The sequence below is a fragment of the Dendropsophus ebraccatus genome, chromosome 2 (assembly GCF_027789765.1).
Source record: "Dendropsophus ebraccatus isolate aDenEbr1 chromosome 2, aDenEbr1.pat, whole genome shotgun sequence".
Classification (NCBI taxonomy): Eukaryota; Metazoa; Chordata; class Amphibia; order Anura; family Hylidae; genus Dendropsophus; species Dendropsophus ebraccatus.
In genome coordinates, this window is record NC_091455.1 from 203,285,990 (window position 1) to 203,298,640 (window position 12,651).

The 12,651-nt window shown below is 44.8% G+C and overlaps 1 protein-coding gene across 1 annotated transcript; it reads left to right on the plus strand.

Moving 5' to 3' along the window:
- The first annotated feature begins 694 nt into the window (after positions 1-694).
- On the plus strand, positions 695-8,866 carry LOC138784858 (cathelicidin-2-like). Its single transcript, XM_069960553.1, has 4 exons — positions 695-872; positions 3,689-3,793; positions 4,735-4,806; positions 8,275-8,866. The coding sequence occupies exons 1-4, from the start codon at positions 705-707 to the stop codon at positions 8,377-8,379; spliced, it is 450 nt and encodes a 149-aa protein (XP_069816654.1). The 5' UTR covers positions 695-704; the 3' UTR covers positions 8,380-8,866.
- The last annotated feature ends 3,785 nt before the right edge of the window (positions 8,867-12,651 follow it).

The following is a 12,651-nucleotide window of genomic DNA, read 5'->3' on the forward strand; positions in this document are numbered from 1 at the left end:
CCGCTACTATGATACCTCCCCCCTGTGTCATCTGCTATACTGATGCCTCCCCCTGTGCCAGCTGCTATACTGATGCCTCCCCTCTGTGCCAGTCACTACACTGATTCCCTATTAAACACAGGATACAATACAAACTTCTCCTGCTCACCCATAAAGCTCTCCACAACGCTGCACCTCCCTACATATACTCCCTCATCTCAGTCTACCGCCCTACCCGTGCCTTACGCTTCTCTAACGACTTAAGACTAACGACCACCTTAATCCGCACCTCTCACTCCCATCTCCAGGATTTTACTCGAGCTGCATCAGTTCTATGGAATGCATTACCTAAGAAAGTCAGACTCACCTCCAATGCCCAAAGCCTTAAATGTGCCCTCAAAACACATCTGTGCAAGCAATGTTACCAGGTTCCCAAATTTCACCGCTACCTTCAAAATGAACTGCCGCTAGGCCGAAATGGTTTATGACAGAGAGCAATAAATTGCAGTCATCTCAGCTGAGGGATGGCCCTTAGCCGTTCCTCAGTAACCTCTGATCGGCCTGAATGCCATCTATTCTATCTACAGCTTAAGCTCACATTCATGTCCTAATATGTCTGCAAACAGGTTATACTAAGAGTTTCACCATTATCCAGAATATGAAGAAACAAACACACAACAAATAAAAGGAACGCAGCGAGGAGAGTTCCTCTAAGACACGACAAGATGCTGGGCTGGAGGCTGTCTCTGCTGCTCCTCTCTGCTGTCACATTACACGGCTGTCTCTCAGCAGAGCCTGATATCCTTGAGGAGAAATCTACAAGAGACATCGTCCACCTCTATAACCAGAGGGAAGGGGTCACATACTTATACAGAGCCCAACTCTCGCAGGAGGTAAGAAAACAGCATGGGGAACTACACACAATGGGGGAGATTTATCAAACACGGGTTATTGTCTGTTTGTATGTCACATGGATCTGTAGGCCAATGAGCGTGTTTTCTTCTTCTTCTTCTGTCCTATCATTTCTCTCTTTACTTCTTACATATGCACTCTTCACTAGAGATGAGCGAACCGGGTTCGGGTTCGAGTCGATCCGAACCCGAACGTTCGGCATTTGATTAGCTGGGGCTGCTGAACTTGGATAAAGCTCTAAGGTTGTCTGGAAAACATGGATACAGCCAATGACTATATCCATGTTTTCTACATAAATTCCTACAAAACTGATAGCTCACACCAAAATATAATAATGTATACTTTATTGAGAAATTCATATGACATTCATAAAAACATCTATTTTTTTAAAATTCCAAGAAAATGATATTGACAGATTTGCACAAATGACATAGGTGGGCCACAGAGATCACTAGGACATGATTGAGCAGTAAGGGGAAGCTTGATAGAGTAAAGCACCCAGACAGAGAATATGATTAGTAAAGTGCACAGTGCTGCAGGACCTAGTGTCCAACATAAATCTAGCAGCTAAAATGGTGTATACTAAAGTGCACAGTGCTATAAATACACTATATACAGAGTCTCTGAAATATGGGCAGCTAAAGTAGTTGTAAATGTACACAGTAATGGCGACAATGCCTAACCTCCTCCTCCCCAACGCACGTTTCGCGTTAGCTTGATCACGGGGCGTGATCAAGCTAACGCGAAACGTGCGTTGGGGAGGAGGAGGACCGCGCAGTCACCGGACTTGAGGTATACCGTGGACTTTTGCATATTACCTTGGAATATTTTGAAACTGGTTAGGCATTGTCGCCATTACTTTGTACATTTACAACTACTTTAGCTGCCCATATTTCAGAGACTCTGTATATAGTGTATTTATAGCACTGTGCACTTTAGTATACACCATTTTAGCTGCTAGATTTATGTTGGACACTAGGTCCTGCAGCACTGTGCACTTTACTAATCATATTCTCTGTCTGGGTGCTTTACTCTATCAAGCTTCCCCTTACTGCTCAATCATGTCCTAGTGATCTCTGTGGCCCACCTATGTCATTTGTGCAAATCTGTCAATATCATTTTCTTGGAATTTAAAAAAAAATATATGTTTTTATGAATGTCATATGAATTTCTCAATAAAGTATACATTATTATATTTTGGTGTGAGCTATCAGTTTTGTAGGAATTTATTGTATTGGAGATAGCCTGGTGTACATATTTTGGTCTGTGTAGGAAAAGGCCATGATTTCCACATAGCCTTAGGGCTTTATCAAACTTCAGCAGCCCCCGCTAATCAAATGCCGAAAGTTCGGGTTCAGATCGACTCGAGCATGCTCGAGGTTCGCTCATCTCTACTCTTCACCCATTCACAGCACACCTTACAGGGGCTGTAGAAAGGAAGTCTCGTGGATAAAGCAGTGTAGAGGTCTTTTGTGGCTAGACTTCATAGAGACAAGACGCAACCTACAGTTTCTTCTCCAGTAAGCCTACTCAACACTATGCAAAGTTAAACCCTTCACTAGAGAGGACAAGTCAGAAATCCTCTCAACCCATGCCGGGGACAAGGAGAGACACAGTGCAGGACAGTATCCACAAAGCAAGGCTAGAAACTGATCCGGATAGAGCAAAGTTGCTAGAAGCCTATAAACTCTATCTCGCAGTGCGGGTGTAAGCAGGGAACCCACTAGGACGGGTCCTCGACACTGGTAGGGCAATAGGTGGTGCAAAAATCTAAGAATCAAAACACGTGCACAAGTATTCTCTCTCTTCTCAAGTATTCTTCTATTTCTACCTCCAACACCCCGGCAGAGCACAGTATTACTTGGGTTGGGACTCCCACAACATCCTCCTCTCTACTCTTCTGATTCTTCTATATACCTCTCAGCACGCAACTCAGTGTATACTCAACTAAGTATAAAGTCTTATATTAATGCAAAGCTGTATGACCTGCTGCTTACAAGTATCCTCCGAGTAAAGCAGATTTTATTTATGATAAAGAGACTCTATGATTCCTCATCAAGCACCAACACAATATGCATACATTCCTTGGGTCATCTCCCCTTTCTGTGGGTGGCAGTACCAATAGTCCGAGTGGGTCCCAACTTCACTCCGGACCAACGTCACAACAGCCCAAGGGACCCCGCGACAACCCGGAAGGTCACTGTCCACAGGGGAACACGGTGCAACCGGCCCTTTAAACTAAAAGCAGGTGTGCCACCATTCCTGTGTGCCCAACCAAAACTGGTGTCACGACTTAACATCACTGGGCCTGGCTGTATCCAGGCCAACCACCATAGAACTGGTATCAAACTTTACCACTAGACCGGCTGTACCCTCACACCGGGGGTCACCACAGAAGTGCAAAACCCTTAATATATCTTCTCCATAGTGTCCAATAAAAACTCTGCATCCGTACTGCTGATGCAGAAATCTATACCTGCTACAAAGCAGGTGTAGATTTCTGCCATGATTTACGCCTGCAAGCATGGTAAATCAGATGCAGGAGGAGGCCACGCCTCCTTCCCAGTTCGCCACACCCCCTGTCTGCCTATTAGGCCAGTGTGGATACAGCAGGTGTACGCCAGGGAGAAGGGGGCGATTCTGTGCCCTCCCCCAGTTGTACGCCAGGGGCACAAGTTTAATAAGTCTGCCCCATAGTGTCCAATAAAAACTACTGTTAAATAATAAAAAAAGATCATGATCAGTCTGGTCAAAGTATCTGACTGAGAAGGCGATAATGTATCTGTATAAACTTTAGTTTAAGGATGAAAACCCGAACAGAAGAGACATCATCATCAGAGAGACCGTGTGCCTGAAGTCTGGAAATCCTGATCTATCCCAATGTGATTTCAAGCCGGATGGAGTAAGTAATAATATACTGAAGAAAATGTAGAAATATGTATTGTATGATATAATGATATGACTTTGTATTGTCAATATAACATGATTACAAAACTGCCCCCAATGTACAATCAGGACAATTAGGGTAGGTGGAACCCGGTGTGAAATTTGCTTTCGGCCTGCACACACGCATCCCCCCCCGACACACACACACACACACATACACCCCTATCGCAGCACTATCAAAATCTCAGAATCAGCAGAGAGCAGAATGTATACAGGGAGTGCACACTCTAAGTCTACCCATATAGTATAATGCCTACTTTAGAGCTCCACACATAGTATAATGCCCTCAAAGTGCCCCCCCACAGTATCAAGTGCCCCAATACACACATAGTTATCATTCTTTTTCTCTTCATCTAAACTCATCCATTCCCTGTGTTCCTAAATAGTTTAAATGCCCTGTGCTCCCTGGGTATGCTTCTTTATGTACTCCTTTATAGTAGTAAGGTCCTTATACAGTATCAGACCCCTCTGTGCAGCCCTAATGTAGTATAGGTCCCCCTGTGAAATCCAAATGTAGTATAGGTTCCCCTATAGTGTGATTAAAAAAAAAAACTACTCATCTCTCACCCGCTGCCCACAGCTTATCTCCTCCCTTCTCCTGGCGGATCCCAAGAATGTAATCTCCCAGCTCCCGGTGCCAGCAGCCTGCTAAACAAAGGCTCCCTGCACCAGAAGCTCCAGGGTCTCTACACCTGTAGTAATGCATGCATATGTGCATGCGGCTGACAGTCACTCATCCTAGCCCGCACCTGGGTAGAGAGTATCCACTTTTGATCACAATGACAAGAGTGATTGACAGTACGAGGTGTCAATGGCTTCTCGCACTGTCAACCATAGTGCCCTATTTAACTATTAGACTCTCATTAGACATAATGATTTTATTTATGTGTTTTTCAGGATATGCAGATTTGTTCTCTGGATCAGGGTGGAGAGGATCCTGAGGATATAATGTGCACCAGCCTAACCAAGGTAATGCATCCAGGGAATACATCTCATTCTGTAATATGGAACTGTTCTTCTCATTAATTCCCCTTCTCCCTCTTCTTATGGTGACTCCAAAGTTAAAGATGGAGGTTTCTAAAGACCCAGCTTTCATTTCTTAAATTGGAATGTGATTGGTTCCTACCTGTCTGAGACAAATATGTGTCTATTGTTTGTCTCAGACAGACTGGTAAATATGGGTCACTGTATTCTCTGATATAATACTGCAACGCCCTGCACCCTCTGAATATAATACTGTGGTGTCCCACCACAGGTGTTTCTGTTTTAAACATTCCTCGCAAAAGCCTGGTACTTCAAAAGTAAAGAGATAATGAGTGGCCTATAAGAGAGACTCTTACCTTCTACCTATCTCTATCCTCTTTTCTTCTCTCTCTCTCTCTCTCTCTCTTCTCCACCACTCAAAGGAGCTGTTACATACACCATTTAGGAAATAGTCACATGGGGAGAGGAAGTGTGGTTAGTTCTTTTTTGTTTCTCAGTGGAGCATGACACACAGATCAGGCATCCCTGCTGAGCTTAGCCAGGAGCCTGGCTCTGCCAGGTTCCCTGTCCCGGACAGACCAGCTGTAGCGTACCCTTATGGAAAACACAGAGACTTTCTTTTCTTAGGCAACACTTCCACCTACAATGCAGTGCTAAACACCTACAGAGAGGAAAAGTCAGAGAACACCCCAACCCACGCTGTGAACATCTCAATACAGTGCAGGACAGTGTCCTAAAGCAGAGGAACTGATCCAGATAGAGCAAAGCAGCCAAGAGCCTACGTAGTCCCTCTCGCAATGCAGGTGACACCAGGACACCCTTGGACACTTAGCTCAACTCAGGTAACCAAGACTGGGGCTTGTGTCCCCCTGATAGGACAGGTACCTTGGCACTGCAGGGCAAAAGGTGGTATAGCGGCAAAGGTTGAAACACGGGTACGAGTAGTCTTCTTCTTTCAAGTATTCTTCTCAAGTATTCTTCTTCTTCTTCTAAAGTTCCAGCAGAGCACAGTACTACATTGTGTTGGGACTCTCAAGAAAAACACTACTCTGAAATCTCTACTCTTCTCAGCACACAACCCAGTCTGCACTGCTATCTTACTTTCTACCTCGGTATCTCTTAGTACAGATCTGGTGAACGCATGTCTGTATCTCAACATTTCTTGGGTCATTTCCCCTTTCTGTGGGTGGCGGTACCGACAGTCCGGGTGGGTCACATCTCCACTCTGGACCACCATGATAAGCGCCCAAGGGACCTATCACAACCCGACAGGTCACCGACCATTGGCCAGCCACAAAAAACTAAAATCAGGTACAACATCATACCTGTGTGCTGAGTTAGCACTGGCGTCACACCAAACTCTTAACTGGCTGAGCTATATTCCACCAACCCATCCACCATAGAAGTGGTGTCACACATTTCCACCTGGCAAGTGACCAGTCGCAGCTGCAGGGCAGCCATCAGTGGCGTAGCTACCAGAGGCAGGGAAGGCGGTTGCTATGGGGCCCATGGAGGGAAGGGGCCCAGGGAAGATAAGAGCTTCCTGTGTCCTTTTGTTTAACCCCTTATGTACTGCAGTGTGTAAGTGACCCCGAGTTCTCTTACATGCTGCAACACAAAAAAGGGTTAACAATGAGCTCTCTGCCTCACTACCCAGATAACCACTGACCTCTGAGCTCCTGCAGAGGTCAGGGGTTATCAGTGCAGGAATAGTGAAGGAGAGAGCTAATTGTCTTCTGTATTAACCCTTTGTTTGTGTTGCAGCATGTAAGAGAACACTGGGTCTCTTACACACTGCAGTAAATAAGGGGTTAAGCAAAAGGTAGTCTGCTCCTGCACCTACTGTATGTATATAACCTAGAGGCTCCTGATAGGCTGTTATAGGTAAATATAGTGGATGGACAGAACAAGCCGACATTGGCTTTCTCCTCTGCCAGTCACTGTTGTGGCTGCACGCAGGATTCCGCCTCTGGCCACAAGAGATTTATTTTTTTTTGCCACATCACCGAATATATATATATATATATATATATATTATAGTGTGTAGGGGGGCCCCCATAAAGTTTTTTGCTATGGGGCCCCATGAATCCTAGCTATGCCCCTGGCAGCCACCATACTGCTATATATTGCATTCTCTGAATATAATACTGCCATATGCTGCATGCAATGTGCCTTGTCAGTATAATACTGCCACCCACTGTGCCTCATGAATATAATGCTGCCACACACTGTGCCTTTTAAATATAATACTGCCACACACTGTGCTTCTTGAATATAATACTGCCACACACTGTGCCTCCTGAATACAATAGTGCAACACACTGTGTCTTCTGAATATAAAACTGCCATACCCTGTGCCTCCTGAATATAATACTGCCACACACTGTGACTCCTGAATATAATACTTCTGTACACTGTGCATCCTGAATATAATACTTCTGCGCACTGTGCATCCTGAATATAATACTGCCACACACTGTTCCTCCTAAATATAATACTTCTGCACACTGTGAATCCTGAATAATACTGCCACACTGTGATCCATAAACATAATTCCTCCTTACAATGTGTCACTCACTCCACACAGCTCGCCTCCAGGATATAATGATGCCACAATGCCTTTGAAAAAAATTATATATACATATATATGTTAACAGAACACAACAATTACTGAACTCGGGGAGATCAGTGAAAAAAATCCAATGGAGTACTCATTTAAGAGTCTCCACTGATTGCCCCCTACAAAATTTGAATATGTAAAGAAGGGGTCCGTGGAGCCTCAGTTGCGAGTCCCAAAACACGGGAATAGCCAGATATCCCTCTCTCCAGAGAAGGAAGCCCATTGCCAAGGGGGGCCTCCTAGTGGGGAGAGCACCAAACCACCCTGATACAAAAACCCTCAGGTCCTCACTCTGTTGCGAGCTTTGGGACCTAAATAGAGAAACACCAGGGTGGCCCCTATAAGTCAAAGTCTAACAAGGCATCCATCTACAGACAGCCGTTTCGTTTTTTTTGCCCCTCGTCTGTGGATGCCTATCCTTGGTAGCCCTTGTCTTATGTTGTTACACTCGCAACAGAGTTAGACTTTGACTTATTGGGGTCACCCTGGTGTTTCCCTTTTTGGGTCCCAATGCTCGCAACAGAGTGAGGACCTTAGGGACTACGTATCAGGGTGATTTGGTGTTCTCCCCACTAGGAGGCACCCCTTGGCAATGGGCTTCCTTCTCTGGAGAGAGGGATATCTGGCTATTCCCGTGTTTTTAGACTAGCAAATGAGGCTCCACGGACCCCTTCTTTACATGCACATACAGATGTAGCCAGAGTTAACATGATCCCTGACGCAACAATTGTGTCAGGGAGCTATGTTAAGTGAGGATATATATATATATATATATATATATATATATATTAGTGATTGACAATCTGCATCATTGTCCTTGTGTTTTCTTCTAGGATGTGCTTCGGTTTAATAGAAGACGATGCACGAGGAGGCCCTGCCTGCTGCCCGGAGATAGAACTCCTATTTTCAAACCATTTATCAATAAGAATGTGTTCTGACTGTGATGGTGTCAGGATCTCCAGCCAGATGTAGGCTCTAAGAAGGCGGATGAGTCAACCCACTGTAGCAGTGACAACAATGTATCAGTGACACAATGTAGCGGTGACACAATGTAGAGGTGGCACAATGTAGCGGTGGATTATTATCTTCTCTCTGTAGAATGTTCTGATTTCCTTCTGTTATGGATAAAGGATACAATGATACAAATAAACTGAGCTACAAATACTGTAATATTTCAAGTTTTCTTCAGGAAAAATGATGATGAGGATGTGTGGTGTCCCACCACGGGTGTTACTTGTCTTTACACCCCTCGCAAAAGCCTGTACTTCAAAGTATTACCTATGTTTTATATAGTACGTGGAGAGCAAGAGACCTCAGCACAACCGTACGGCAGTGAGCGTAACCATCAGCATATGAAGCACAGGTGCGGGCAGCAGAAGTGTATCTCCAATAAAGATAGCCTCTAGCAGCGGTGCACGGATAACGATAGCAGTGTAGTACAATGTGAAAGGAGAATAAATATGTCCAGCACTCACCGGTTTCTTTATCATAGGCTTGCTTCTTTATTTCATATAAAAGTGCAGGCAGGGAGGGAGAGGGTGCGTGGCGTGTCTCTAATGGCGACGTCCGTTTCTGGCCACACGGGCCTGTCGTCTAGCCGAGAGCATGCGCCGTGTAACAAGGGGGAGTGTAAAATAGACACAGGTAACACACCTGATCAGTGATACTAAAATATCTAAAGAGCAATAAAATGTTACAAAAACACAGTTAAATCGTTTCTTTCATTAAGGCCAAGTGGGCTCGTGGCTTTCAGACCTGTAATCCATAAAGACTCTCTTCTCAGTAGAGTCTGGTGCTGGTCTATGCCATTGCCTCTGGGATTAACCCTTTCTAGACCTAAAAACTTTATGCACTTAGTATCGCCCCCATGCTCTTTGCGGATATGATCTATTAGGCGCGGCACCCCTTTCCCTATGCGTACAGAGTACATGTGCTCTTTGTACCTATTCCAGAGGGGCCGCTTCGTTTTGCCTATATAAAATCTTTTGCATGGGCATATCAGGACATATACCGTATACGTTGTTCTGCAGGTAATGAAGTCCTTAATGTAGCAGTCTTTACCCCCCAAGTGAATATACACAGTACTAAGCATTTGTGAACAATAGTTACACTGGCCGCACTTGCGATTTCCTTCCGGAAGGGATGTGTTCAGCCAATGCGTTTTTTTTCTTTTCTTGGTCAGTATTGCTGCAAAGCATATCCCCTATCGTTCTATTTTTTAATGCATGTAATGCATGGTTTACGGCTGGCTATTTCACATAGATCGGGGGGCGCTTTCTAGAAGAAACCAGTGGCGATTTATGGCTTGTCTGATGATCTCATTAAGTGGCGAGTTAATTCACCGCTTAACGAGATCATCAGACAAGCCATTCGTACGTATATCCAGCGAATATTCGATAATATTCGATAAGCGTTCAAATCCCCCAGCTTCCGTTTTTACCCTCCAAATGGTCAAATAGATGTTTTTCACTAATCGAATACTTGTTCCCATAGACTTTAATGGGATCGAATATTCGATCGAATATTCAAATATTCGCAGGATATTCGTACGAATATAGAATATTCGAATATCTCACTATTCGCTCATCACTAGATAAGAAAAAGGATGAATGAGGAAGAGGATGGATGATGACAATGATAAGAAGAAGGATGGATGAGGAGGAGGATGGATGGATGGATGGATGGATGGATGAGGAGATGGAGGATGGATGATGACAATGATAAGAAGAAGGATGGATGGATGAGGAGGAGGATGGATGAGGACAATGATAAGAAGAGGGATGGATGAGGAGGAGTATGGATGATGACAATGATAAGAAGGATGGATGAGGAGGAGGATGGATGATGGCAATGAGGCATGATGATAACAGGGATGGGGATGGTAATTGCAATGATTATGACAAAGGAGGAGAAAGTGATGAAGAGGAGGAGCAGTAAATGGCATGGGATGAAGGACAGTGATGATGATGACAATAATGATGACGATGACTGTGAAAGCAAAAAAGAAAAATATGGATGAAGGTGGTGATTGGGGAGACTGCCTACAAAGAATACCTACCTTAATGGGGGAGACTAGCTACAGGGGACACTCACCTAATGGGGGAGACTACATACAGGGGACACCCACCTAATAGGGAAGACTACCTACAGGGGACACCTACCTTATGGGGAAGACTACCTACAAGGGACACCTACCTAATGGGGAAGACTACCTACAGGGGGCACTTACCTAATGGGGAAGACTACCTACAGGGGCCACCTACCTAAAGGGGGTGACTATCTACAGGAGACACCTACCTAATGGGGAGACTGCCTACAGGCAACACCTACCTAGTGGGGAAGACTACCTCAGGGGGACACCTACCTAGTGAAGGAGACTACCTACAGGGGACTCCTTTCTAATGGGGAGATAACCTACATGGGACATCTTCCTCATGGAGGAGACTACCAACACACCTACCTAATGGGGGAAATTATCTACAAAGGACACTTACCTACCTAATGGGGAGACTATCTACAGGGAACACCTACCTAATGGTGGAGACTACCTACAGGGGACACCTATCTAATGGGGGAGACTACCTACAGGGGACACTTACCTAATGGGGGAGACTACCTACAGGGAACACCCACCTAATGGGGGAGACTACCTACAGGGGAAACCTACCTAATGGGGAGGCTACCTACAAGGGGACACCTACCTAATGGGGGAGACTACCTACAGGGGACACTTACCTAATGGGGGAGACTACCTACAGGGAACACCTACCTAATGGGGGAGACTACCTATAGGGGACACCTACCTAATGGGGGAGACTACCTACAGGGGACACCTACCTAATGGGGGAGACTACCTACAGGGGACACCTACCTAATGGGGGAGACTACCTACCTAGTGGGGAAGACTATCTATAGGGGACAACTACCTAATAGGGGAAACTACCTACAGAGGACACCTACCTAATGGGGGAGACTATCTGCAGGGGACAGCATTTGCCATTTGGAGATAGGGAGCACCTCCCTAATGGGGTAAGCTAATTACAGGGGGCACCTGCATATTGGGGATATTGCCTATGGAAACACCTATCTATTGAGGGAAAACTTTTTATTGGGCCACCTACCTAATGCAGGATCTAATAGATTCTCTTTCCATAAAATACTACAGTGCCCCAAACTAAAAATAAAAATAAAAATTATCTTTTAGCCACTTGCTCTTTATAGTAAAATACTTCAGTGTACAGTATAAGTAAGTGTACTCCTCGTATAGCTAATATCAGACTCCCCTCCTTCAGGCTGTGCTGCACTGCTCCGTGGTGAGTCTGTCCATAAAATGGCCAACAAGAAGGACTACAGGGAGGGCTGGCTACTATAAAAGAGACTATGGGGGAGGGCTGGCTACTATATGAGACTACAGAGTGGGCTAGCTACTATAAAAGAGACTATGGGGGAGGGCTGGCTACTTTATAAGAGAATATGAAGAGGGCTGGCTACTATATAAGAGAATATGAGGAGGGCTGGCTACTTTATAAGAAAATATGAGGAGGGCTGGCTACTATATAAGAGAATATGGGGGAGGACTGGCTACTTTATAAGAGAATATGAAGAGGGCTGGCTACTATATAAGAGAATATGAGGAGGGCTGGCTACTATATAAGAGAATATGGGGGAGGACTGGCTACTTTATAAGAGAATATGAAGAGGGCTGGCTACTATATAAGAGAATATGGGGGAGGACTGGCTACTTTATAAGAGAATATGGGGAGGACTGGCTACTTTATAAGAGAATATGAAGAGGGCTGGCTACTATATAAGAGAATATGAGGAGGGCTGGCTTCTTTATAAGAGAATATGAGGAGGGCTGGCTACTTTATAAGAGAATATGGGGGAGGACTGGCTACTTTATAAGAGAATATGAGGAGGGCTGGCTACTATATAAGAGAATATGGGGGAGGACTGGCTACTTTATAAGAGAATATGAAGAGGGCTGGCTACTATATAAGAGAATATGAGGAGGGCTGGCTTCTTTATAAGAGAATATGAGGAGGGCTGGCTACTTTATAAGAGAATATGGGGGAGGACTGGCTACTTTATAAGAGAATATGAGGAGGGCTGGCTACTATATAAGACTATGGGGGAGGGCTGGCTACTATGTAAGACTATTGGGGATGGCTGGCTACTATATGAGACTACAGGGGAGGGCTGGTTACTAT

What these genes read in the sequence shown, in the direction of transcription:
- LOC138784858 (XM_069960553.1), top strand. Translation starts at nt 705, where the DNA reads ATGCTGGGCTGGAGGCTGTCTCTGCTGCTCCTCTCTGCTGTCACATTA. An exon ending in GTGATTTCAAGCCGGATGGA is followed by an intron (nt 3,794 to 4,734) that starts GTAAGTAATAAT and finishes TGTGTTTTTCAG; the next exon opens with GATATGCAGATTTGTTCTCT. An exon ending in TGTGCACCAGCCTAACCAAG is followed by an intron (nt 4,807 to 8,274) that starts GTAATGCATCCA and finishes GTTTTCTTCTAG; the next exon opens with GATGTGCTTCGGTTTAATAG.